Here is a 27,550-nt window from a genome sequence, read left to right as displayed (position 1 = left end):
CTTAAATTTCTAATTTATGAAGTTTAATATTACATGTTATTATATAATCTTATACATAAAAGGATTATCTAAGATATGTAATACTGAAAATATTTTAATTATGAAATCTTTATAAAGGTACTTTTCATTGTAATTATTTATCACAAAATAGTGATTTTTCTTAATAATTCTAATAATAAAAATATATAATCGTAAAACAAAATTTCTTATTGTTTATATCAATTAACTGTTTTTCTATTGTGCTCATTTTTTTTTTTAGCAAAAAACTTTCCTATACTGCCAATCATACTACCGAAAGTATTATGAATTATTACTGTTCTTTGAATCCAACGTGGAAATGCTTTCGTTTTTTGGGAATAGCGTTTATCAAATAATATTACCGTCGAATAATCGTCAATATGTCGAATAGCTCGCCCAATACATTGATTTACTGCTTTCATACATGAATTTTCATAAAAGTTTTGTCCAGCATCTGATTTCTAATGAAAAGAAAAAATATAAAATGTTAATTATATTAGGGTATTCACTATACGTTTTTATAACAAAAAAGAATAGTTACATACAACATTTTCATTTAAGTATTTAATTTTCTCTTGTAATTCTAATGATTTAATATTTGGATAGGGCATTCCTACAACTATAACACATCTACCCAAATCATCAGAAAAATTTAATCCTTCGCTTAATTTACCACCTACTACACTAAATAGTAATGATCCATTTTGTGGACATTGTGGCTTTCTTATATGAAGTGCGTATTGTTCCAAAATTTCATTTACCTACAAAATCTATGATTTATAAGAAAATTTCATGAAATCATTCTAATAAAATAACTGAAAACAATACCTGAGAAGCTAATTTTGGTTCTCGAAAAATACATTTTTTTGAAGAAATTTTTGCTATAATACCAGATTTATCTAAATGTTTGTAAACCAATTCCTCAAAGTTATAAGAGGGCAGAAATACTACAATTCCAGCTGGTACAATATTAGATATATTTAATAATGCTCTTCCTAGTTCATCCATCTGAAATATTTGAAATTTAATATATTCTTTTTGGCACACTTTATCGATTAATTACTAAAATCATTATAATTATGACTATTTTATTAATGCAATATATACCAATTTCGTGTTTTGTCGATTTTGGAAATTAAATTCAAATTCAACACCAGTTGGACCATGAGTTAGAATACTGCATATTATGTTTTCTTGAGGAATTACATGATCACATGAAAATGTGACAATCCTTTCAGGTGCAGCACCTGCTGCTATAAATAATTGTTCTGTAAATTCATTCATTGGTGCCATTGTTCCACCAGCTAGTATTACAGCTCTAGTGTCTCGTACTATAAATAATTATGTATAATATTTACATTGTAGTGAAATAGATAGTTTAAAGTTTTTATCCATACCAATATCATGAAAGTGAGCTGCTGGATTTAACAATAGAAATTTTATGATGCTTTGTCCAATAGTTGGACCAGGTACAACAAATATACGTCCATCAGTACAGCTACTTTGTAAACATTCTAAAAAGCTTATAATTAATAGTAATGGATTATTTGATTGTTCATCTGATACTTCATCCGTAATTGGATGAGATACATTGGACTCTAAACCTTTGTTTTTAATGGAATTTAAAAATTGTGTTATACCAGACATATTTGTATCATTTTTATGAAGTTTTAGATTATTTCCATATTGTTCTATAAAGCCTTGTAGTTTGTGACTCAAACGAGAATTCTTAATAAATTTCAATAATTCGAATATGTTTACAGTATCAATTTCAGTCATTACTTCAAATTCTTCTATTTTATATAATTTTGGAGATGCTTCTACATTGATATTATCATTAGGATTTGACTTTGTGGTAACTCCAAAAATTGTTAAAAGTTTTTTTAAGCAAAAACTTAACTGACTTAAGCTCAAGACACTTTTAGCAGAGAATAGAGTTTGAAATCTAAAATATAACAGTATATATAATAACAATAATAATATTAATTACTGAAGTAGACTAATTACTGAAGCATACATTGTTTAGTACCTTTTTTGATATTGTGAAAGTTGACTGTAACAATGCAATAGATTTCTACCTGTAATCATGACACTGTGCATTCTTTCAATGGCATCCATTAAATTATGGGCCTCATCAATTATTAATATATTTCCTTTTAAAATAATTCCTGAACTGATTCTAGTATTTTTATGTAATATAGAGTTATATGGCACTAATATTAGCTGGCCATATGGAATACCTTTTCTTGATGAATAATATGCACATGTTTTAAGATTTTCTCCTTTTTGTGCAATTTCTTCCACATCCTGAATCTGTGTTAAAGTTTCTCCTATTAGCAAATCTTGATTACCTGGCATAAACGGACAGTTAGTTGACACTTTTTTTCTTTTAAGATCTTTCTCATTCTTAACAGTTGTTTTTTTTTTTTGCAGTTGCAAACAATGTTCGTTAATTAAATTCAAGTGTTTTAGTCCCTTTACACTTTTGTTAATACAATAATTTTGTCTAAAAGTATTTATGAAATAAATAAGTTATTAATAAATAATGACTTCTAAAATGTTTTCAATTTTATTTGTACAAAACAATGTAAAGAATATTCTTTAAAATTACCTAGATGCCAATGTTATGACAGATATATTTTTTGAATAAGGACTTTTTTTGAGTTCACCAATAAATTGTGATAATTGAGAATGAGTTCTAGAACAAAAAAAGATTTTTGTGTTTTCATAGATGTCATTTTCCTCGTCTTCATTTTCAGAACTATCTGAGTGCTGTATTAAATCTTCTAAAAGTAGTTCCTCCTCAATATTTTCTTCTTCGACATTTAATTTGTCAAGCGATGAATGATTTTCTGTTTTCATTTCATGTTTTGTACAATCTTTCTTAATTTTGATGTGCAACTTCTTTTTATTGTTTATATTTTTGACTGTTTCTTTTAATGAATTCTTTTTAAGTTCATACTGAAGAATACTAGTTAACTTTGCTTGAAGTATTTGTCTCTCACTATTCATTTGCATCTGTTCAGTCTGAACAGTCAACCAATCATTAGAAGAATTAACACATTCTTTTATTTTCTCATCAAGTTCAAAAATTGCAGTATTTAATTGTTTCTTTTGCAACTCTTCATAATCAGTCAGCCACTTCAAAGCACCACAAATAATTGACATAGATTTACCAGTACCTGTTGGACTTTCAAAGATTCCCAAATTAGCATTCTCTAAGCATTTATACAATGTTTCCATAAATTGATTTTGTATATGATATGGTGAGAAAGGGAAAGGAAATTTTTCAGGAGTTTGCATGTTGTTTAATAAGTATTCAAAACCAAATGCGACAAACTCTTCGTTAAATTTCGATAAAAGATCAATAACAAAATATAATATGTTCTCTGAATGTACTGAAAATGTATATACACTTCAAAAAAATTAAAAATATTAAAAACATTGTTTAACATACTTCAAACATCGTTTAATGTACTTCAAACATTTTATATTGTATTCAAACGCATATTCAAAATGATTGAAATCCATTGATTAAGAAACATCTATGAAGTTAGGTAGGTAGTAAATATTGAATGAAGTTTGCAAAGAAATTGAATGGCGCGTATACAAGTTTATAAATATGCCAATTTACTTACGTATAAAATAATGAATTCAATCAAATCGTCGGTAAGTACATACGTGACATATGAAATTATTATATGATACATGAGAAAAATTTTGAAAAATTTAAAAAAAATAAAAAGAAGAATGATTTGTAGTATTAACTTTTAGGTTAAAGTAAAACAATTTATTGTGAAGCGAACACGCAACGATAAGAAGTAATTGTATCTGCCAAGAAGAATCACGTGTTCACGAAAAGAAAGAAAGTTAAAAATGATCATGCGAAAAAAAATCTGGCCTCGTACCTTAAGTGACTTCCTTTCAATGACTTTTATATTATTAATTGTACCTTTGTTATATTGGTTTCAATTGTGGGTAGTTTTACCTACAGTGTATGGTCATGGAACATTGACTTACATTTTACATTTTCTTCTTGGAAATTTTATCATGTTGAATATAGTTGGAAACTTCACATATATAATTTTCTGTGATACCAGTACCAGAAGAGATATTATGCCAATAAGTGCTGCAAACACTAAAGATGGTTGGAGGCTATGTGCTTCTTGTGAAACTCTTGCACCTCCACGTTCATGGCACTGTCCGACATGTAATATTTGTATTTTAAAGAGTGATCATCATTGTATTTTCACTGGATGCTGTATTGGTCATTATAATCATCGATACTTTATCATGTTCCTGTTATACTTATTTGTAGCAACAACATATTGTTTTTGTTATAACAATTGTTTTATTTGGAATAGGATTCGTTTTGAGTTTCCTATGTCAATTATAAAAATTATTTTTCCATTAGCAATATTTGTTTTTGGATTTGATGGAACCATAGACCAATTTTATTTACTTTTATACATTGTATCTGCAGTAGGAATGTTATACACAGGGGCCCTGTGCATTTATCATTTTTCTCTAATGTTTAATGGTAATGTAGCTAATGAAAGTAATAAAAAGATCTCTGCATATAATTTAGGGTGGAAGCAAAATACTAAGGAGGTATTAGGTGATCGATGGTATCTTACATGGATAATTCCTTATGTAACATCTCAATTACCACATAACGGCATAGTGTGGGATACATTAAGTTCATGGCAATATTCAAATTCTAAAAATAAATAAATATTAATTGTCTAACTTTTTATTAAAACATTAAATTACATAATTAACATATTGCATTTTAGATTTAAAAATATAAAATATACTATGCTGCAGTTTTGAGTATCGTGTTCCAAATTTATTAATCTCTATTATGTATCTATATTCAAACATATAATGTTGGAAGCAATTAAGATATAAATCATTTTCTACGATTGTACTATAAATCCTTATTATTTACAAAAATGTAAATTTAAATATGTATACATTAGTTAATTTATATTTATTTTTTATCTTTATTAAACAAGTTACATAAATGTGAATAAACTACCAGCTGAAGAATTTGATTTCAATATTTACATGTAAAAATCTGAAAATATTTGTGCGAGGATTTCTATTCTCGTATAGATTAAAAATATTATAAATGAATGACAGAGTTTGATTGTACAATATTAAGACTAGTTTTAAAGTATACATATTATTCAATGTTATATGGTGAATTTCAACTGTTTCCTATTACATATTTTCCACTTCAACACAATCATTTTAAATATACAATAATATCTGTATCAAACTTTGCAATCTTATATCTGTGATGAAATAATAAACTCTTGTAAAAAAGTTATATTGCAACAAGGAAGATAATCGCATTATAAAATGTTATATATTAAACTTACAAAGTTATCACATTCTTCACTTGAATATAATGATTTCAAATATACAATACTCGTATCAAACAAAAATAAATACATACTACTATGACTTATGTGTAATAATTTTAGTCAACATATAAAAAAACAATCAAAGCTTACTGCAAGCATTACATTCTTATAAAAGAAATAATATTGTGACAAAAGAAAAAGGAATAAAATATTTACATACAATATATAAACAGTTATGTTTCAATGATTTTCTTATTAACTCTTTTAAAATGTCTTTTTTTTTTAATTTTACAAGTTTTAATGAATAGAAATAAAAGTCATATTTTGCCAAGTAAGCTAACATATGCTCTTTTTCTGTATGTTCTTTTCACTGCAAACTTTATACAGACTAATATAAGTATGATAGCAGATGTAACATACAGCACAACACAAATGCTTATATCAAAAATGGTAAAATCCCATCCAAGCTTTTTACTATTTGTATATTTATTTAATACAAGTCTTTCCTGTCTTATTTTCATTTTATCATCATTATTCCTATGTCTGTTAGTTGAACCGTAATAATTGATTCTTTTATAGCTATACTTTGTTTTCAGATAGTGTAAAACGTTTTTCTCATTCCATGTACCATTTTCATATCTGCAATTTGGACAATGTTCTGCTGCTGGATATTGGATCTTCTTATGTTTAGGATCTTCTGTATCATCACCTGACAATCTTGCATTTACTTCATTATGAGCCGACCATAGCCATAGAATACTATCATTAATATTAGATACATCAAACATTTTATTTTGTGCAGCCATTTGTACAAAATGTTGAGAGCACTCTGCACAACCAAAAAAATGTTTTATATACCCATGCATTGCTTCTAGTACCTTTCTTGGTGCATGTTCAATAGCAAAATTAACTGTTAACATATGAAACATTGTCCAAAGACCACAAGTATATCCACGATATACTTCTGTACTTCCTTTGCATCCAACCCACTGTGAGGCTCCAGAATATATAGGCGACATTTCTTCCTCTGTGGATTTTACTATTTGACTGAATTCCTCTCCAGATATATTATTTCTCTTTTTAATAATATCGCGAATAGTTTCTAAAAAGATATTGCTGTGTCTTAGGGGAAAATATTCAGCTAGTACATTCAGGTACTTCTTTAATGCATCCATATTTTCTTCTTTTATTACTTTATGTAGTGGAATTTCATGACTGATTGAATATCTCAAAGTATTCTCCAAATCTAGTTGATATAAATGATCACTAGTTATTTCTATGTTTTCTACCATTTCTGTTTCTTGGGATTGTTTTGAAGTACTAGTAATTGATTTATGATTTACAGTTTCTATCGAATGGTTTTTCACAAATATTTGTTCATTAATATATTCTCCTTTCGAAATCATGAATTCTTTAATAGTATTGTAGGTACCTTCTCTGGTAGGTACTCTGATTTTAAGAGATTTTTGAGTGTCATTACGACTGAAAACTATTAAACTTGGAAAATTGGTAATTTTATTTGTCTCAGATAATAATTCATTATCAGACGTTACCCTTCTTATTTGTAGTGATGGGATTTTGTACATGTCTAATATAACTTCTGCACCCAAGTGTGAATCTGTCTTTTCAAATAGTAAAAAGAAGTATTTTACACTATTTTGTACTGCTTTCCAAATATTTGTAGTTTCATAATTTCTATAACATTTGATATAAAAGTAATTAAGTTTTATTTATAGAAATAATAGAAATGTGCACTAGAAAAATATAATTATCTATATACCTATATGGTGTAATATTAGGCCATGAAGTACCACGTCCTTCTTGCTGTTCTTCTTCCAATAAATCAATTAAATTATATCTAAGTTCATTGACGCTATCATATTTTTCCATTAGTAATCCTAATGATGGTGGATGTGCATTTACAGAAAAATATTTGAGCATTGGATAATGCATAATCTCATATTCGCGACAAATTGGATTATTGTCATCATCTGCACAATCTATTGCAGCAATTACTACAATATCTTTCCATGCTAAAAAAAATTACTGAAATAAATTATTTGTAAAGTATATTTAATGTTATATACAATATATACTCAAAAATACATTTGTTTCAAAAATTTGTCCTAATACTAAATAAATTGTTTCTGTATAAAACATTATGCATCGAATTAAACTTAAACATATTTTTGAATTGAATTAAGTCATATAGAATATTATATAAATATTTAAAATCATACTTGCTGACTATCTGAGAATCATTTATGTTATAAATTCAAGTTTTCATAATTGGATTAAACAAAAAGACCAATTAATAAATGAATTAAAACATAAATAATCTTTTGCAATGATTTTTATATACTATCTTATATATATTTTTTAAATACTTGACATTATACATCTTGCAATTTGATACTTTTAAAAAATTATAATATTTACCATAAACATCATTAGCGAAAGCTTTCCACAAAGGTGCGAATCGAAAACAAAAGCCGCACCAACTATTATAAAATTCGACTAACCATCCTTTAGTATCTCCGTAGACAGATGATTTAAAATTAGTGACATTTAAGATAACCACATTATCACTGGCATTGTATAATCCGTATGTAGATATTTGACTCTGATATGAGTCTTTCAGTACTGCAGCATTACAATTTATTGTTATTATACCAATTAAACAAAGTTTCAATAACAAACCGATTTCGAGATGTTCCATGATTTCTTGTTTCAATCGTACATACGATGTTACAGACAACAATTATAACTCCGTGTTTCTATGGGGGCGTTTTGATATGATATTTTTCACACACGGGTTTATTTTCATCGAAAGATAACATATGAATCGAACAATATGATTTTGGTTACGGCTGTTTCTTTACAAAGTTTATTCCGTGAATCCAAATAGAATCACTATATTACGTCGTGTTGGAAATCAGTTATTTCCCAAATAGTTTGAAATATAATAGAATTCATCAAGTTACTATTTATCTATATGATTTTAGTAAAAACTAACCGGAATTTAATCTATTTCAGATGAAATTCTCCTCAATAATATTCTTAGTTCTTTTTGAAGATTCTTGTTTATAATAAATTTTTAATTCAAGCTCCACCATTAGGGTTCTTAACTGTTTGTTATATTTTAATCTACCGTGAGTCAAACTTATCGATAGTTCTTATTTATTTGTGGGACTTATGATAAAAATACAGCAGATGCGGCACTGGCCAAGAATAGGCCCATTTATTTTAACAAAGTTTATGCAAAATTTAATTTTTTCCAAGAATTCTTTAATAATTTTTATAAATAACGAATATATATATATATATATATATATATATACACCTAAATTAGCAAAAAACTAGGAGATAATCATCATTATCCATGGACTGATTATACCCAAAATTTAATTAGATCCTGAGATCTAGTTTTGTTGAAATAGATTTAGTCGGTTAAATGCAATTGTGTTAATATTCAAAATAATTTTTTTTTTATATTTTTCTTTAATACAATACTTTTCTAAGTTATATGAATCGTGGACAATATTGTCTCTAAATGTAATATACGGTCAGTCAGTCAAGCTGTTTGTTTGCGGATTAGATTTTAATTTTTCAAGAACAAAAAAGCTTCATATTCTTTTTTTTTGACTCGTCATTTTTCTTCAAGAAAAACCATGTGATAGATGTTCTAAATTTCCAACTGCCGATGAACGAAACTTACGTTGAACCTACTTTGTATTATTTTACCATAATTTTAATTGATCAAATTATTAAGAAAAGTGATCAATGTGAAATTTGGATTTACCTTATTATTTGTAGATGTTTCTTCAGGTATATTCTAAAATTGTATAAAAAGAAAATATCAATTTAAAGTAAAAAAATCGCAATCAATAATCAATTTTTAAAGGTTTCATAAAGATAACTTCAACGTAATTAATCACTTATATTAAAAACACTGTTTATTAGCTGTTTCAATATGAATAGCCGCTTGCTTATTCCTATACAAAATGAAAACAATAGGACATCACCCTTAAGGATACAGGAGGTTTTAGGATGGTGGAGGGAATGGGGACGAAGGTATACGTTTATTTATTTTATAAACACCTAATTACGAATATACCATGTAACCAAACCAACTGATAAAGAATATGATCGGTATAAACCTTGGAGCACCTTACGCTCTTCCCTACTTATAAAAGATTTCGATGCTTCTTGAACTTTTTCTGAAACGTTCGGCCAGTTTCACCCCCAACCACTGGATGTCCAGGTCGGGGGCCTGACGATCAACGATTTCTTACTGTCTTGAGGCTTGCTTTTTACAGAGTGCTTGCAGTTCTTCTAGGCTTGAGACTTCTCAGCCGGAAATGAATGCGATTCGGATCATATTCTTTGTCACAAGCGCGAAAAACCTTCAGATCTTCGAAATTCGAGCAAGACAAACATCTTCAGATATCTTGTCTTCGACTTTTCAAAACTTTCATTTTTTCAGAGTGAAACTTCAAACTTCCCTCTATCATCCAATACCTCTTGATTCAAAACCTTATAAACAAACAAACAGGTTAGAGAACTTACTTCTATTTTTAATTTTATTTTTGTTTTGTATCGTTCTTTTCTGTGTGTAATGTGTTTTGTTTTCCTTTCTTTCTTTCTTTCTTTTCTCATATAAACATTTAGGAATACCATATTTTCCAGATTCATACCACTTTTTGTCAGTGATAATTAATGTCCAAATGGCTGGAATACAACTTTTAAGCAAATAATTAAATTGTCAAAGGAAAATAGAAACTCAATTATATTCCAACCTTCACATTATAGTCATTACTGTTACAATAACGTAAACCTTATCTTCATAAAGCTGTTAGGAAGCAATAGAAACATTATGAAAATAAGGTTTTTCATGTCCATTCTAACCTTACTGTTTCATGCAAAGAATATGCTACACTCCTTTGCATATTACGTTATCTCATTAATTGATATTGTACAATATCGTAATTTAAATGCCGTATATTAATTGCATATGATGCAGAATTATGTAAGGTAAGAATAGTAGTGAGAATGTAGCGTTTGCATTTTTTGACCCGGTACAGTATTGTTAGAAGAAATTTGAGGTCAAAGGGTCAAGTCACACAAATGGTCTCCCAAACACCTGGCCTCTCGCATCACACTCGTGTCACTTAATACCGACCTGAAATTCATTAAGCAACAAAAACTATGATTGTTTGACCCAGGTTATGGGTTACACTTAGTTACTACCGTACGATTTATTGGATGCATTCCTTGATGCTCCTGTCTTCCATTCTTGCTAACTTAACTACTTATTTGTACTTAAGCATCTTGTTTGAACTAAATATAAGCGGTCTACGAAAATATGAATCCAAATTAAGAATTTCTGTTATAAACTACTGAGTTTGTAGACATTAAAATCATTGTAATGTAAATTTACAAGAAACACCACTATATACATGTATGTATTATTTGTAAATACATATTGTACATAAATAATATAATATTTAATGTCTCCTATTATTCTTTCTTTGATGTAAAATTAATCTTTTTTATACAGAGTGTTTAAAAAACATGCAGACAATTTGAAATATGTTAATTTCTCACCCAGAGAGAAATTGAAATTTTTTTGACCATTTTGCAACCTGTTTGAGAATGGGAAAAGCTTTTATACATATTTCTTTGTGTTAGGTTATATATATATATATGGTCGTAACGATCAGTTGACTTGTAAATATGTAAATAATGTATTTCAGGAGTCACATTAGTAAATGAAAAAGTAAAGCCTCAGATTGCAAAGTGGTAAAGAATTTCTCAATTTGTTTTTGAACAAGGATGTATATTTTGGTTTGTTCCATTTTTTTAAACACTCTATATTTTTGTTTATTGATTTTGTAAATTAGTATGTGTACTGTATATATAATGAATTGATATATCCATATACATGTATATAAACTTTATGATAAATGGAAAATTGTTTTTATACAATATTAGCTTCGTGCATTTCTCTTTCTTTCAAATGCAAAAATTGGTGCCTTTGAAAACAATTAAATACAATATATATTTGTCAGAAGTGAAATTTCAATGTGTACATCTAAAGAAATAATATTACTTTGTACATTTAAATTGTTTTAAAAGCAATCATTTTATCCTTTAATGCTGAAATAAATTACATTGAAACAAAAGAAGTATATAAAATTTATAGGTTCATATAGAAACATGTTTCAGCATTATTATAAGTTTTATAATATTCTATTAAAAATATTCAATTTCATAAAATATTTTACACATTTATGGATGTAATTTAATGTGTACTTCAAAAATTTCATTTTAGAGGCATATTATTAAATACAATAATTTAAAAATGAAACTTTTATATATAAGTAAAAAACAATAATGTACTTTAATGTTGGTATAGTAAGATTTAGCGAATTATACAATATCAAATCAATGAGTTTTATACTTTCCTAAATGTGGAAATTTAAGTTAATTCCATGTGATGTAATATAAATTTTACTTCAAAGGAGACACATATCCATGTAGACTGCTTATATTAAAATACGGCGTAAAAGAATAAAAAGTAAACTTACGTGGTGAATAGGAGCGTGATCTAGATCTATCGTAGCGTGAACGTCTGCGACTGTAGTATGGGCTGGGTGAACGTCGATAGCTTCCTCTGTAACTGCTTCTTTTCCGGAACACATAAATTTTTAGTGTGGTAGTAACTTAATATTTGAGTCACTGTATTGCAAAAAAAAAAAACCACACAGAAACAAACTGTACTCACTCTCTACGTCTAGGTCCATCCCACCCTCTGTCATGTAAGTGCGTAGGTTTTCCCATGTAAATTCCAGGAGTAGGTGTATGAGCTCGCTGTGTGATTGAAAAATCTACCCTTATTCTTCGGCCATCAATTTCCATTCCTGTGCATTGTTCTTTTGCTACTTTAGCATCTTCAGATGATTCAAAATATACAAAGCAGAATCCTCTAGAACGTCCAGTCTGAAATGTGAATTTTTTACATTACCTTTTGCATGTATAAAGTCATTAATATATAGCATGATTGTAATAAATATTAATTTGTTCTTTGTGATCAGAGGCCTTTAACGTTTCATATGAGCACTTAATGAATGAATGTTCTAAATCTCTGACCCAATTTATTATTCCCCATTCAAAGTAATAGTTAGGGGGTTTATATTATTAATATTAGTTTTCTTCTGTTAGAGAAATTTAAATAATATTACATTTAAGTCAATAAGGTGTAAATGTTAAGTACCTTTGCATCAATTACAACTTGTACACGTTCAACAGGTCCATATTTGGAAAAGATATGATGAATTTGTTGCTCAGTTGTGAAAATAGAAAGTCCAAATACACCTAGGCATCGGGAAGGACAAGGATTGTCCCTGTTTCCAACATGACGTCGTCTAGACGACATTGGACTGCGAGAGTGCGAACGATAGATGTTCCTGTCACGTTCGCGAGAATAACGGGAGCGTGAGTATGAACGAGATCGGCTTCGAGAATACCGCCCACCCCTGTAAGGAGAACGACTACGACTGCGACTACTACCACGATGACCTGCACTGGCATACTTGTTGCTGCGATATGATTTTCTTCCTCTTGATACTGAACGGCTGCGTGATCTTGAATATTCTTTTACAGGCCTGTGGGATTCTTTACGTTCACGTGATTTGCGTGATCTTGAATGTGAACGTGAATCTCTTAAACCTCCATCTGCTGTTCTTGGTCTTCTGGGACTTGCACTACGACTACCACTTCGCTGAAAACAAAATTATCAAAATAATGTTAATTTGTAAATTAGTATAAACTGATAGTTTTGGTTTGCTATTTGAATCTTATTACACTACTAACATTGTACTAATATACATGTGAAAATTTCAATTGCTTCTTTTAATTTGCACCTAATGAAATAAAATTTTTACAAGTATAACAACTTACTTATAAGCTTAACCTTTCAATCGACGATAAAGATATTATATTTGTAACAACTAATTTATTTCGGTAAAATTAACCAAAGGAATGGCTCTTTGATTAATTCCGTAATTTATTTCGCATTAAAGAATGATGAAATATTATTAAAATCATAACACACACTTAAAATATAGTTGAACGTTGATGGATCGATAATGGCTGTAGTCAGCCGCATGTCGTTATGAACGTAATGCCTATAAAATTCTACTAACAATTCTATTTGTAAAAAAAAAGTGTAGGAATTACCTCAATGTCACTCATTGTGGAACTTCAAATTGAATAAATGTGATGGAAAGTACTATAAATCGACAGAAACGTTTGGAATAATACACCGTAGCGTCGGTGTGTAATAATGGCGTACAATCTTTGTGCCGTTTCAGCGGGCAACAACCGGAAATGATTCCAGGTGGTATACAAATGCGAAATACCCCAACATCCGCTGTTGCCAAGAAACAATTGTTAAAATTGAAAATGGCGATGAATCCACAAAATGGCGCCAGTTTTAATGAAAAACAATATTACAAATCGTTACGCATTATTAAAATTTTAATATTTAATTTATTTAACAACATTTATCGAACTTCTATACATCATTACTTATAAAGACTTAACTTGAATTTTAATTTGTGACTTGTATTTATATGCATTCGTAATAAAACAATAAAAGAGATGACTAATACACTTCATTTGTATACAAATTTACACCATTAAGGTGTTACATTCAAATTTATTCGATTTCAATCATTCGAATATTTAAACAATTTTCAAAAATAATAATTTAAGAAATCTTTCAAATAGTTGAAACATTTTCTGTAATTAAAATATATGTTTTAAAATTTACGTTTATGGTAGCATTCTAATGCAAAATGTAGAAATTTTGTTAAAAATTTTAAATGTAATAGAATAAGCATCTGTTTCCATTAAAGCGCCAGTGATGCATTTGCGCAGAAAGATGCGCGTGCTTCTGCGTCTAGAAAAACTGCTCACATCGCATACTGCGGCAGAGCCAGAAACGAGGAAGATTCTCCGGTAGTCAGCAAACCATTTTTCTGTCGTCAAACGGATCAAGCTTTTTGTGAGACTTGGATCGGTCACAAAAAGCGGGATTCGCTTTTCGCATAGGAATTGGCCTGTTAAGGAGCCAGTTTATTCATATAGAACGTTTGAAAATTGTGAGTAAAGGTAGTGACTTTTTTTGATTTCGTATAGCGGACGATACTGTGACCGGTTGGTCTGTGCGCCTTTTTATCATCGTTTTAAATAGAACCCTGTCAGCGATGAAAGGCGTCACTGACTTTGTTCTTGTTTGAATAATAATAAGACTTAACCTTTATATTTTGTTCCTACATTTTCTATGCTCCACATACTAGAATTAATCAATGAATTTTATAACAATCATGGCCGCCAGTCGGTTTTCCTACTGTTTTACACCCTGTAGAACTTATATTCGTCAATAACTGCTTAACTAGAATTATGTTACATCATTATTATTGAATTTCTTACGGTTTTACGCATTGGTTCACGTCTTTAGTATTCTCTATTCCATTAATCCTGAGAACTTTGTAAACAATGAATTGCTGAAATATATATCTACTTAGTAGTATGATTTGTCAAATTATCGAAAATTTTGTGTATACGTGAAGACAATACTTTTAAGCTGCAGTTTGTATAATGTAAAGTGTTACTTTGTTTGTCAAGTAAATTTTTCTACAATAAACTTATCTGTTTTAACTGATCAGAGTATTAGATTCAGATAATTTTTTAAATAGAGTTTGTTTTCATTTAATTACGTTACGTGTTTTGTATAATTATATTATATATAATTATAAACAAAAACCAATATTTGCTAAAGAATTTAAAAATTGTTTAAATATTTATCATTGTTATTTTTAATTTCATCTATTTTAATTTATTGAATTAATGTTGTTATATTCATAATTTTAATTTTAATTAATAGAATATTTTTATTGATAATTGTATATTAATTATAACATAGATAAATGTTAAAATATAATTACATAGTTTCTTAAAGTTTTAGATATAATTTTTAAAAGTATTAAACGGTTTCTTTAGAAAGTGAAATTATTTTTTTCTACAGGTTACAAAAATGGAAGAAATGCATCAACCACAACAGGTGGGGCCTAATATGATGGCCAGTGTAGGTGGGGTTCCTAACCACTCGAATAATGTTAACCGGCGTAACAAAGTTCGATTATCATTACACAGTTTGATGGTGGAAAAACTTCCAATAAGTGAGGCTGCTCAATTGGAGATGAAATCATTGTCCAGCAAAACACCCGTTTCTATTCTTCAGGAATTGCTTTCTCGTAGGGGCACAACACCAAAGTATGAGCTAATACAAGTAGAGGGTGCTGTTCACGAGCCTATTTTTCGTTATCGCGTCACTGTTGCTGATATTGTTGGTTTGTATCTAATTTTGATGAAGTATTATTAATTTTTTAAATTATTGAAAATTGAATCTATACTTGGACACTGATATACTTATTTATTTATTAAATCTAAACAAAATATAATTATAAGTTGAATATGTATTTTGAATAAGAATTATTTGTCATTTTATTGGAACTTTTGTTATTTATAGAGATTAGTTATTTTTCTTATCATTGAATCCAAATGGTAAATGATAAGTATTTGGCGATTGAAGCAGATCCAATTGTTTCAGCAATGGGGACTGGAAAATCGAAGAAAGAGGCAAAGCATGGTGCTGCACGAGCTGTATTGGATAAATTGTGTAGACTGAATAGTGAAAATCCAGATTCACCACTTCCAAATAATATACCAGAGTAAGAATTTCAACTATATATATTCTCTTTTCAATTTCCTTTTTCATGAAAATTGAGAGTAATTCGTTTATTTTTTTAGTTCTGAAAATTCACAAGAGTTACCAGGGTTTGGAGAAGAAAAAATAATTACAAATCCAATTGGTGCAGTGCAAGAAATGTGTATGTCACGTCATTGGCCTCCACCAAAATATACAATGGAAAATGAGGAAGGTCTACCACATGAAAGACAGTTTACTGTTGTTTGTTCTGTTTTAAAATATCGTGAGGTTGGTCAAGGAAAAAGTAAAAAAGTTGCTAAGAGGCATGCAGCTCAGAAAATGTGGCAAGCTCTACATGAAATGAATGCTGAAAATGCTAATATTGATGGAGAAGAGGTAAGAAGGTCTTTACTATCCATATTAAATTTAATATTTTAAATGTTTTGAAACGACATATGAATGTTTCTTTAAATAAACACAATTTTTTCTGCTTTAAGTAAACAAAGATATTTAACTTTTTGTCTCATTTATGCATTTTTTTGCTTTCATTTTACATATTTCAAAAGGATACATAATAAATGATATATCATATTAACACTCATTATTTACATAACTTGCTTTTGTGTACTTGTATGTGTACAGTTTTTGTGTATGTGTGTGTATGCTTAGTGAAGTGGAAGTGATTTGGCACTGCAAGCAGTATTATGAGGTATAAGCTACCTTTCTGATTATCCTTAATCTATAACGGATAATTTTTGAAATTACAACTGTAATATATGTGTTAATACAGACCTGTACTAAAAATCATTTACACAGCAGCATATGTTTCAAACAATAAACATGCTTGGATCATTTCCACTTCATTTTACTTTCAATGTAAATGCAGTCATTGGTGATCTATCCCCAATGATTAGCATATAATTAAATTTTTACATATATTAATTGTCCGTTATAGGTTTTACAAAGAAATTCAAATGTGAGTGCCCATTACGCTGATCTGAAAGGTAGCAAAATTTCAACACTAACAACTATTCATAGTCTTAAAGTTTCACAATTTCATAAAAGTCTGAAGTCATCGACTGGTGTTAAGTTACTTGAATTACAGGTTTGTAATGTAATTAATTGAAAACAAACACTTTTTTGATAGTTTTAAGGCATTTTAATGACAAAATAATTATTTTATTAAAATTTAAAAATTTTGTTTTATTATATCTTTTTGTTACAGAATACTTGTTTGAATGTTGGCGATGTAAATTTGGTTCAATTTTTGCAAGTGATTGCTTCGGAGCAGCAATTTGAAGTAACTTATGTTGATATTGAAGAAAAGTCTATCAGTGGTAAGTTATTTTTTTTTATATTTTATTAATAATTAAGTTTGATTAATTTGGTATCTACTATATTTCACCGTTTAATATATTATTTACTACAAAAAAATTTAAGTTAAAAATTTAATTCTTTATCAAATATATTTATTTTGCTGTAAGTACAAGATCCACAAATATATCATATTCTGATGAGGGTATATCTTCCTGTACTTGTTCATTAAATGCCACTGCAATTATGTGTGGTTTATTTTGTTGTTTCTTCAAACAAAGTTCCAAAAACTTATCATAATAACCCATCCCATGTCCCAGGCGTTTTCCTGATTGGAAATAAATAGTGATGTAAATTATTACAAAATCATAAATATTTTTTTTCTTAAATAATTAGTTCAATTCAAACTAAACTTAATTTACCATCAGTACTAAATGCCACACCTGGTACAATTATTAAATTTAACTCACCTATAATAAAACATGTTTTATTTGTCAGTATATTAAATTTTATATTCTATCACTTTCAAAAAGAAGTCTACATGTAAATATTTAGAAAATATTATAATTATATAAGATAAAATTTGTATAAATTAATCATTTAGAGTTGTACCAGTTTCTAAAGCATTTTCTCTGCGTTCATTAAAATTTGGTTGTTTGATATTCCATTTAGTTAAGGGTAATTTTTCATAATCTTTCATCGAATGCAGTTTAACCATTTCCATTTTTTGTCCCTTATACCTAGGAACAAATACCTCCTTCTTTGTTTCAATAGCATGCTTCAATATTGGTATTGTATCAATTTCGTCTTCTCTACTTAAATATAATGAAATCCTTTTACTATTTTGAAATTTTGTTAGTGCACATAGCTGTAGATGCATAAATATACTTTTTAATGAAAATTGTTTTCATTTTTAGAATAACAGCAGGACATAACCTTTTCTATGCTTGTTATGATAAATTAGTTACTTCTCTGTGTACTTACTTTTTCAAAAACTTCCTTTGATTGCCTTTGTTTTTCTTCAGAACTAAGTTGTTCAATAACATTTTTCATCTTTTCACGTAAAAGATGTTTGGCAGCATTGACTTTGCACATGATTCCTATGTCGTTATTTAATATCAGTTCTACTAAAAAAAAAAGAAAACTCTCATTTTAAGATAAATCAAGAGGCAGCAACATGTTTTCTGACAAGAACTGTCATGATATACTAACCGTGACCTATGCTACGCTGGTAACAAGTTATTCAACATTTAAACCAGCGTGTCAGTGCGCAGTGTTTGTGAGGTTCCTTATGCGCAGGTATGCTATAGAAAATAGAAATGGTTGGAAGGGCAAACAAGCAAGTGAGGGACCTCTTCGCTGGACTTCGCTGGTTTAAATACAGTAGTCTTCCACTTTATGATTGAATTTTTTCCTATCTAGCAATCGCGGATCATCATCGTTACTATTTTTTTTCTTTTGTGTAAAAGATCGTCAATTCAAGCAGTCGGCAATTATGTCAACAAAAGTCGGTTGGCTGCCGTAAGTCCTCTTTGTCGCTTACCGCATCGAATTTTATTTTTCAATTAATTTTAAAATATTTATATTTTTCATTACATCTTCTTGCCAGGCTTGATGAGATTTTCCCAATGAAAATAAGTCCAAACATAACCCTATTCGAATTAATCAAATACTTTTGTTCTGTACAAGTACATGTACTTATCTTTGAATATAGTCTGGAAGTAATATTTTCAGAAAGATAATGCAAGGTATACCAAATTTTCGATTGTGTTAATATTGTTGCCATACCAATATATGTGCGACATTGCTTTAAAATTTGGATCACTACTCGCTGTTGCTCTACTTCTCTTATTCTTGAGGTTATATCCCATTCACTGTCTTTTTTGAGTGAAAGTTTGACCAGTTCTACCAGTTTTGAGAAAAAATTCTCTATTCTCAGTTGGAGGATTCAATTTTTCGCTTTGAAGCGAGAAGTTACTATAGTATTTGATATACATTTGGCATAAAACAATCTGTAAATATTGTAATATTGTGTATAATATATTTTATTATTCTTAAGTAATTAATTGACATAACTGAAAGTTAATTTCTTCAGTAAATTTTAATTAGGGTGGGATCAATGCTTAGCGAAGTCAATTTAGAATTTTATGTTCAATCAGGTTAGAATTAAAAGAATATTTCATTCATTGTTACAGGTAAATGCCAGTGCCTTGTGCAACTGTCTACTTTGCCAGTGGCAGTTTGCTATGGATATGGTGTTACTAGTAAAGATGCTCAAGCTAGTGCTGCTCAAAACGCTCTGGAGTATCTCAAAATCATGACCAAAAAGTGAGCCAGCGCTTTGTTCCTGCCAGCTGTCACTATCAATTGCAAATCCCACAATAATTTGCTGTCCGTAAACCAAAATAATAACACAGATCCAAAAATCTTATCAGCAAATAATCAAGTGTCGGATAAGGGTAAAAATGGTCAAAAACTTGATCATGCGGGGAACAAAAATAGGTTATCCAAACTATCAGTCAGAGCAGTAAGTACTGCTATAGGGAATAAAGATGACACTTTGAATACACTTACTGCAACATCGGGTGTCACAGTCTCTGCGAGCAGGATAAATCAATCTATAAAAAAAAATAGTGGAAACAATGAGAATTTAAAATCAAACGAACAACAATTATCAAAGAATGCATCAATAGTAACCACAAATCAATCCAGTTCTAAATTTAGTAACATACGAGGTGCTTCTGCATCTTGTGTTGGTGGTAATGTTTCTCACGAGAGTACATCCAAGTCAAAAGATTATTCCGCTAAAAAGTTTTCCAGTGAAATTGATTCTAAAATGAAGAATTATCAGATACAGCCTGATTACAAAGAATCTTCTGTAAACAATCAAGATTACAAAGCGAGAAATAGCCCAGCTATGAACAATTTACCATCTAGGTTTGTAAACCAGTCGTCTGTTCAATCGTTGCACAGGGAGAACCATGCAACCACTTCCAGTGCACATCATTCACGACCAGCATCACGGAACGATAACACCGCCTTTGCTGTAGCTAGAAAAGCTTTGGAGCAACAAAATCCAGCATCGAAAATGGCGCCAATCAATTTTCCTCCGTTACGTGCTCCACAGAGCATTGTGAACGTTCGTCATCCATTTGTAACTGAAGCAAGAATCAAGCATAATGAAATAGGCGGTCCAAACTCCAAATCGAAATTAAACAGCCCTCTGCAAAGCGGTGTTAAAGATCTGGATCACAGTAGGCAAACGTTTCATAGTTACGGCACGTCGCAGATTGCTGGCATTCCGAATGTTCAAAGTTTGAGCAACGTCACAGCGAATATGTCACCTTATCCCAGACCGGAAAACTTTCCACAACCGACTGTTGCAAGCGTGCTGTTTCCCGACACTTCTCAATTCCCACAATCACCCCCCTTCAGTACAACACAAATCGGGCAACTGAACCAGTATCAGACTTACGATCCTGGTAGTTTTGCAACCACACCAGTGAACGTAAATCCAGTAATTCCTCAGTTCTCCGCAGAAAGTTCTATTCCGTATCCGCAATACGATAATCCACCTCAGTTTGTGCAACCCAATCATTATCCGACGGCGGATATAGCGAACAGTCAGTATCAATATCAGGCAGCAGGTGTGGGACAATTAACGGACTCGCCGATGTTCATACAAAGTCTACAAAGTCCGATCGCTGTGACGGATCAGTATGCTGCTCCGAACTATGCACGAACGGTCAGGACCGAACTGATACCGCGATTGAGGAGGCCACCGAGATTCAACAAGTAAAAACGATTTCTTTTTTTTTTTAATACTCCGGAACAGAAGTTCGTAGCCCTAAGTAGAAGACGAATAAAAGGAAAAGGAATACGACGAAGAATAGAATCGTATTACATACTTTTTAATGAAACAAATGGCGTTCACGTGTATCTGCAAATTTGCCAATTTGGTCGAACTGTTGATACGTGCGAGATATGGTAAAAGTTATTTCAATTTCTGATCCATTTTGAAATAAATTTTAACCAGTCTGTATGGTAGATATAATAGGTATTGAAGCGGTGATTGGTATTTTTGGCAAAATTGCGTGGATACACGTTTCATAAAGATTGTATTAGCCGTTCGAAAATTCTCTCTGAAATGGTTTTTTAACCGCGTATACACGTACAAAAGTGGAACACTTACACGAAAGTAAAAAAAAGAAAAGAATAATCATTTTGACTTGTTTCCATTATTCGATGTGACATGGCAGGACATAGTGAGCTGAGCTCGATTATAATTTTACGACGTAATTTATCTATACTATGAAAACTCGAGAAACAAGAAGGAGGCGGTTGCATCCAGTTTGTTAAATTGTACATAAATTATGACCGCTGTTAAGAATAGTCTTGTTTCTATAAATATAATATTGCGAAAATGGTTCTGGGGGACAAATTTGTTTTCGTTGACGTCGATCAGTGAAAAGAAATTTGTTTACAAGTGGAGCAGAGCCCACAGTCACATCACACGTGAAAACGATTCATGAATTTGTGAATTAATAAGAGGGAAAGCAAAACAACTACATTATAATTATAATACGATAAGTTCTAGTTTTAATGAATGGTATTCTACAAGCTATACTTTGCATAGAATTAGTGGAGGTTTTCCAATATTTGCATATTACTTAGCTTACCGCTATGTTTTAATGTGCTTCACTATCTATATATGGGATGGCGGCGTAACGATGTTCATTGCAATGCGACGTGCACGGAAACGATTCGATCCATGGGAAAAGGGAAACGCGTACGTCATTTTTTTTTTTTTTTATTAATTAAATAGAAGAAAAAGGAAAAAGCATAAAACCAAAACGGGGAACAAAATATCAGTCCCTTCGGTCTCTTCGCTTAATTTGAACATCGTGTCTCCACCGAGCGTATGCACAGTGCAAACGTAGCTTTCGGCGATCCGAGTATAATAAAGGTGATCGCGATAAAATAACGATATAATCTTTCAGTGGTGTATGTTTTTCCTTTAGTATAGTAGCTCATAAACTCATAAGCATCATATATTAATCCGCGTAAGGTTAATCATTAAGGATTCCTCATTAAGTACACATCTCGTATAACCAAGTATATACTCGTGTGTATTAAATTTTGAATTGCCTACGTGTGTCGATCTCACTGGATGAGACATTTATACTAAATGAAAAAGAATAACATCGCATGGACACGTGGCGACGTCGAGAGGATACGAATGAAAACTGGGAGGAAAGTGGACGCGTTGCGCAACAGTGCATTTCGATCCATGGATCGCTATAATCCTAATTACGGTTAGGAAAATGGATTATGGAAAAATCGAGAGTAAGAAGAAGGAGCGATAGTACCGAATCGAGGATCGATTTACACCGAATAGAGTATACACTGTGTTTGTCATTACATCGATCAACAAACATTGCGATTCTTCTCCTGCATCCGATTACTGTTCACGCGTAACTGGAATCCATGTGTTCATACGCGATTTCGTTCAACGACGATTTTCTCGTACACTACGAATAAGAGTCTCGTTCATCAGCGATTTTACAAACACCGCAAAACCACGTATCGTATGTTTTTTTTTTTTTTTTTATATATATATATTCGTGCACGTACAGTTTGAACAAACTCGCCCGCATACTGACGCATCTCTAAATTAGTGAAGTTACTCTGATCGATGGACACATTGTTGTGTGCCACGATTACAAAGTTGGATAACCAATCCAGAGTCAAATAGTGTGCCAGTTAGTGAGAACTGAACGTAAAATGCAAATAAAAGTGAACTTTACACGCAAAAGTTTCGCGTTATGAAATGGTGTATGCATACCGCGTTAAACGTCGACTCGATAGCGGTGCAAAAACCAAGCGACCGGATAATGTACGCGTAACTGTTATACCTTGACGCGCGTTCGACTTATACCGATAGTACAAAAAGTTCTTCTTCTGTAAAGCAAATCGATTAGCGAGCCAAGGTACCACGCAAACGCGCCGAATGAATGGGAGAGAGAGAAAGAGAGAGAGAGAGAGAGAGAGAGAGAGAGAGAGAGAGAGAAACTCAAATGATTAATGCACCTTGATGATACGAGTATCCCGAGAAGGATGAAGAAACGATAAAACTACCCAGAAACAATGTCTAGAGAGTCGCGACATGATTTTCTGGTCGGAGCATATTTCATAATATACTTTTGGAAAATAGGCATTATTTACATGCAAAGTATAGAATGTGTATGTGTGTAACGGAAGTACATTGCTAGGTTGAGTCTGCAACCAGTTGTTTCTTTAAGAAAAGTGAGAAACAGATAGAAAATAAATGAACGATCTAATCGAGAATTCGTTTCGACCAAATAACGAAAACAAAGCGAAACGATTATATACGATCTCGTTGCTACGGGCGATGCTGATTTTTTGTAATTATTATTTATTTATTTAGAATTCGTGGAATTACGAAACACACGGTGTGCCTTCGGTTCAATGATCTTGATTCTTCTTTTCATTTGTTCGACTGTCGAGCGCTGCTTCGCATGGTGAGAATCCGAACGATTCACGTGTATCTGCTATCTGCGGGCAGTAGTTTCGTGCCAAATACGACACACGTGGTCGTCACGAACACTTGTTTTCAGATGACAAAACGGACTCGAGACTAGACGATGCCTCGTCATTGATACGCGACGAAATTATTGAAATCTCGTCGCTTCTAAGTGAACATATCAATCACGGGATGTAAAATTAGTAGAAAATGATTTATTGCAAATCTACCCCCGGGGATCGATCTCTTTTTCTTCTTATTATTATTAGTTCTTTTGTTGTTTTTTTTTTTATTGCTCATTGCAAAATTTTATATGATTTTTTTTTCGTAACGTTGATTAGAATTTACAACGACACACGATTTTCAACATGTTTGAATAATTTTATTCATTTTTTAAATAATTTTCTCGAGGTATTTACTCTCTTTTTTGTTTTGTACGATTTCAATGGTCGTAATTTAGTTGATCCACGAATGCTAGAAGGATCTCCGAAAATGTATTAAATTGAGTAGATCCACCGCTCGGAATCGTTAATCGGACGCGATTAATTTGCAAATAAGTTAATCGGTCCAATTAATCAGTATAAAAAATGAAAAGAAAAAAGAAAGTGAAATTGAATATTCACTTGATTTATCGCACCCTAATGTTGTTTATATTCTCTCGCTTGGGAGGGTCGACAATTTTGAATGTAGTAAATTAACGAATGGTCGGGGTTAACCGGACGGAAAATTGAAACATTATGAAATAAATATTGTGATGCATAATGAGGTATTGTAATGGAAAAAGAAATAAACTTCCCGTCTTTTTCGACAATGGGGATTATTGTTGAAAATTTCATTAATTCTTAGTAATATTCTCACAAAGACATTACGAAGACTTTCAATTTTTATTAGTGTACGATTCATCTCCGTACATTTTGAACACTCTTCTTGTTGGATGTGTCTAGTTTGGCCTCGGTCCGAGGTAAAATAGGTCGATGTTCGGAAAACTCGGCCTACTCCGGAAAACTGAAACGCCGAAGACTCGATTTCGTTTCAGTTATCTGGAAATTACTGTATAACGCGATATTAAGGTAATCACGAAACAATTATGTCATACGAATTCATCTATGATTTTATTGTTCAAACGTTACCGTGTTTTATGAGATTTTAGAGACGAGCGAAGAAATAACGAGGAAAAGTGAAAAAAGAAAAAAAAAAAATAGAAAAATGAGCAATAAATTTACTGTAGATAGGAAGGCATGTATTGAAGTAATTTGTGATTAGATGGATTTTTTGTTGCATCTAGGCATGTGCCGCGGATTTCTACCCCTTTCCCCTCACTCGGTGTCGAAACACGATTGTACAAAAGATATATAAAAGTCACCGTTTCCCTTGATCTTCCCAGTACGATCGATTTTATAGATGAACAAGAGCAAGAGCGAAAGAGACAGAAGGGTCTTAGATGAGAAAAAAGTAATGTTTATTTGCGATAAAAAAAAAATTTTTGAAAGAAAAGCGCCGTTGAAATTCTAATGTCGATGCGTAGGCGATATTTGTCAATTTCCCTTTCCCTTCTCAACGAACTTCGAATACTTAGGCAGATCGTCTACCGGTACTAAAGAACACCAAGTAAATTCCGATGATTTTACAAAGAAATGTAGATATTCGTTCGTTCCTTGTCATAAGAAAAAAAAAAAAAGGAAACAGTTTTATACGATATATAAATATAAACGGTCCAGTGTGACTGGATGTACTTTGTAATTTTTATATGTGGAGGGGGATACATTATTATTTTTCATTTTCTTTTTCTATTTTGTGAAAATCTTTGCTCCCTTCTGCTATCCTCCCTTCTGCCCCCCTTACCTCTTTCCTTTTCTTGCTTCTTGGTTTGTTTGTAAGTTAAATCATCCTATGTTTGTAAAGTAATATGGACGGTTTGTATAATATAATCGACAAGGTGTACTGGCACATGACACGGACATGGCATACAGATAACGACTTAAAACAATATAGCGAGCCCATTTCTGAAAACGAGGGCCATAAATATCGATAATCAAGGTTGTTTTATGTATGATTGTGCGTGTAACATTGTTAATAAACTAACGATGCTTATGAAAGTTCTTTCACGCTTTGTACGCCTCGATCTCCTTCACCATGTTGTGATTAATTTCTTTATCGGGGTGCTGTGCAATGGTGTCAGGAAAAACATAAATGTTTTTATATTTATGTAATTTCTCAGTGCAATAAATGCTTGTTGTATGCTCGACACTTGGGACTACCGGATGGAGTTTTACAACGCGTGCACTACTTGTACAGTGACAACATTTCGGTTACCTTTATACACTAGTGTTGGGTTTACGGTCCGCGAGTCGGGATTACATCTGGATCAGGAATTTTCGTCTCAGGATGGATAAACACTTAGAGCGAGATAATGATACTTGACTCAGATTCATATCTTTTGTTCCGTCTGTTTAAAATCTGGGATTGAAGTTACTTCACGGTAAATCGATCACTTTTTGCACACGCAATTTATTGTTAATCCTTTTTTTATTCAGAAACGAAACAAGTCAAGTGACTTACACGTATTACCGAGTACGGAATAATCTGCGAGAGACGATCTTTTTGAAATTCATTTGCGTTGGTTATTTAAATGCCTGTACCTTGATCTATCGACGTTATTAACACTCGCTTCGTGTCAATAACAATATCATTTTTTCTAAATCATAGATGTACGTGTGCACATTTGCGTCCGTAATTACAAACGCATCCTCCATTTTTCATAAAAAAATGAAGGATAAAAACTGTTTAAAAAATGATATAATTCTTACAGTAAGCGGAGTGTAACTCGACCACTGCAGATTCTTTCATGTTTGGTCATATGGTTCAGAAACTGTACGCGAAGTATTTCATTTCTTACTGAAAATAGGTCAAAGACAACAGTGTACTTCGCAGGTAAACGAATGAGGTTTCGGGTGCAAGTGGTACGTACCTACGATCGACCGATTATAATACGGATCGCGTGGCTCGCTTATTATAATTCAACATTATTCAAATTACATAGTGATTGGTATTATTTTCATCAGAAAAATTGTATTATCATGTTAGAAATATTTTCGTAACGATAAAACAAAAATCAAAAATTCAATTTTTCGTTAAGTACGTGATCTTTAAATGCCAATTGGCGGTTTCTTAGAAAGATAATCGTCGGTTCGTGTCGTGTCTCACGTTTCACTGTTTTCAATGGAGGTCCTCCCAATTGGTGAGAATAGTGATCAATAACAAGAATTTATCGTAATCCTGTGAATAAAGATCTCAAGTATTAACTCTCTTTAAATTCTGTATTTCTCGTATCGAAAACGAAATAAAAGCTTGTTATAGATAAAATTGAATACTTTCGTGCGATGTCAACATTGGATCGTACACGCCCCAAAATATAATATTATAACTCGATGAATCCTAAGAATGCTTACAAATATATTTAATCTATTCCGTGCGTGTAGCTCTTTCCACTACAGTTGCTCTTATCGCGTTCGTGTACCTACAAAA

The 27,550-nt window shown here is 31.2% G+C and overlaps 6 protein-coding genes across 28 annotated transcripts; 2 read left to right on the top strand and 4 right to left on the bottom strand.

Annotated features, from left to right (window-relative positions):
- Positions 1–67: 67 nt before the first annotated feature.
- On the bottom strand, positions 68–3,455 carry LOC143146545 (ATP-dependent DNA helicase DDX11). 3 transcript variants are annotated; one of them, XM_076310915.1, is made up of 7 exons: positions 2,630–3,455; positions 2,048–2,524; positions 1,416–1,963; positions 1,126–1,349; positions 847–1,026; positions 564–779; positions 68–479 (listed from the first exon to the last, which is right to left on the bottom strand). In XM_076310915.1, exons 1-7 carry the CDS (start codon positions 3,319–3,321, stop codon positions 219–221), a joined length of 2,598 nt encoding a protein of 865 aa, XP_076167030.1. In that variant the 5' UTR covers positions 3,322–3,455; the 3' UTR covers positions 68–218. The 3 variants fall into 3 exon arrangements, with proteins under 3 accessions (XP_076167030.1, XP_076167033.1, XP_076167034.1); XM_076310918.1 differs by having other exon boundaries at positions 1,416–1,540; XM_076310919.1 differs by lacking the exon at positions 68–479 and having other exon boundaries at positions 656–788.
- LOC143146548 (putative palmitoyltransferase ZDHHC24) lies at positions 3,325–13,289 on the top strand. 3 transcript variants are annotated; one of them, XR_012991984.1, is made up of 3 exons: positions 3,325–3,687; positions 12,702–12,887; positions 13,056–13,289. XR_012991984.1 is itself a non-coding variant. In XM_076310927.1 (2 exons), exon 2 carries the CDS (start codon positions 3,895–3,897, stop codon positions 4,750–4,752), a length of 858 nt encoding a protein of 285 aa, XP_076167042.1. In that variant the 5' UTR covers positions 3,492–3,687; positions 3,793–3,894; the 3' UTR covers positions 4,753–4,767. The 3 variants fall into 3 exon arrangements, 2 of the variants coding, with proteins under 2 accessions (XP_076167042.1, XP_076167043.1); XM_076310927.1 differs by lacking the exons at positions 12,702–12,887; positions 13,056–13,289 and adding an exon at positions 3,793–4,767 and having other exon boundaries at positions 3,492–3,687; XM_076310928.1 differs by lacking the exons at positions 12,702–12,887; positions 13,056–13,289 and adding an exon at positions 3,780–4,767 and having other exon boundaries at positions 3,492–3,687.
- On the bottom strand, positions 5,438–8,518 carry LOC143146546 (sulfhydryl oxidase 1). Of its 2 annotated transcripts, none has more exons than XM_076310921.1 (3): positions 7,830–7,963; positions 7,171–7,436; positions 5,438–7,085 (listed from the first exon to the last, which is right to left on the bottom strand). In XM_076310921.1, exons 2-3 carry the CDS (start codon positions 7,341–7,343, stop codon positions 5,708–5,710), a joined length of 1,551 nt encoding a protein of 516 aa, XP_076167036.1. In that variant the 5' UTR covers positions 7,344–7,436; positions 7,830–7,963; the 3' UTR covers positions 5,438–5,707. The 2 variants fall into 2 exon arrangements, with proteins under 2 accessions (XP_076167036.1, XP_076167035.1); XM_076310920.1 differs by having other exon boundaries at positions 5,443–7,085; positions 7,171–7,423; positions 7,830–8,518.
- Positions 8,858–13,768, bottom strand: Tra2 (transformer 2). Of its 4 annotated transcripts, none has more exons than XM_076310925.1 (5): positions 13,632–13,768; positions 12,667–13,173; positions 12,178–12,392; positions 11,981–12,075; positions 8,858–10,572 (listed from the first exon to the last, which is right to left on the bottom strand). In XM_076310925.1, the coding sequence occupies exons 1-5, from the start codon at positions 13,644–13,646 to the stop codon at positions 10,562–10,564; spliced, it is 843 nt and encodes a 280-aa protein (XP_076167040.1). In that variant the 5' UTR covers positions 13,647–13,768; the 3' UTR covers positions 8,858–10,561. The 4 variants fall into 4 exon arrangements, with proteins under 4 accessions (XP_076167040.1, XP_076167039.1, XP_076167038.1 ...); XM_076310924.1 differs by having other exon boundaries at positions 8,860–10,572; positions 11,981–12,078; XM_076310923.1 differs by having other exon boundaries at positions 8,862–9,926.
- Positions 13,769–14,374: 606 nt separating this feature from the next.
- Positions 14,375–19,814, top strand: LOC143146726 (protein Loquacious-like). 10 transcript variants are annotated; one of them, XM_076311294.1, is made up of 8 exons: positions 14,375–14,557; positions 15,484–15,519; positions 15,612–15,808; positions 16,054–16,189; positions 16,269–16,563; positions 17,123–17,272; positions 17,393–17,504; positions 19,677–19,814. In XM_076311294.1, the coding sequence occupies exons 3-8, from the start codon at positions 15,616–15,618 to the stop codon at positions 19,811–19,813; spliced, it is 1,023 nt and encodes a 340-aa protein (XP_076167409.1). In that variant the 5' UTR covers positions 14,375–14,557; positions 15,484–15,519; positions 15,612–15,615; the 3' UTR covers position 19,814. The 10 variants fall into 10 exon arrangements, with proteins under 10 accessions (XP_076167409.1, XP_076167406.1, XP_076167407.1 ...); XM_076311291.1 differs by having other exon boundaries at positions 15,484–15,543; XM_076311292.1 differs by having other exon boundaries at positions 15,484–15,547.
- On the bottom strand, positions 17,615–19,390 carry Mthfs (methenyltetrahydrofolate synthetase). 6 transcript variants are annotated; one of them, XM_076311300.1, is made up of 6 exons: positions 19,270–19,389; positions 18,694–19,196; positions 18,466–18,608; positions 18,094–18,349; positions 17,904–17,951; positions 17,615–17,809 (listed from the first exon to the last, which is right to left on the bottom strand). In XM_076311300.1, the coding sequence occupies exons 3-6, from the start codon at positions 18,574–18,576 to the stop codon at positions 17,637–17,639; spliced, it is 588 nt and encodes a 195-aa protein (XP_076167415.1). In that variant the 5' UTR covers positions 18,577–18,608; positions 18,694–19,196; positions 19,270–19,389; the 3' UTR covers positions 17,615–17,636. The 6 variants fall into 6 exon arrangements, with proteins under 6 accessions (XP_076167415.1, XP_076167414.1, XP_076167419.1 ...); XM_076311299.1 differs by having other exon boundaries at positions 18,466–18,605; XM_076311304.1 differs by having other exon boundaries at positions 18,094–18,293; positions 18,466–18,605.
- Positions 19,815–27,550: the final 7,736 nt, after the last annotated feature.

The sequence above is a fragment of the Ptiloglossa arizonensis genome, chromosome 5 (assembly GCF_051014685.1).
Source record: "Ptiloglossa arizonensis isolate GNS036 chromosome 5, iyPtiAriz1_principal, whole genome shotgun sequence".
Taxonomy (NCBI): domain Eukaryota; kingdom Metazoa; phylum Arthropoda; class Insecta; order Hymenoptera; family Colletidae; genus Ptiloglossa; species Ptiloglossa arizonensis.
This window is presented reverse-complemented; position numbering and strand designations above follow the sequence as displayed.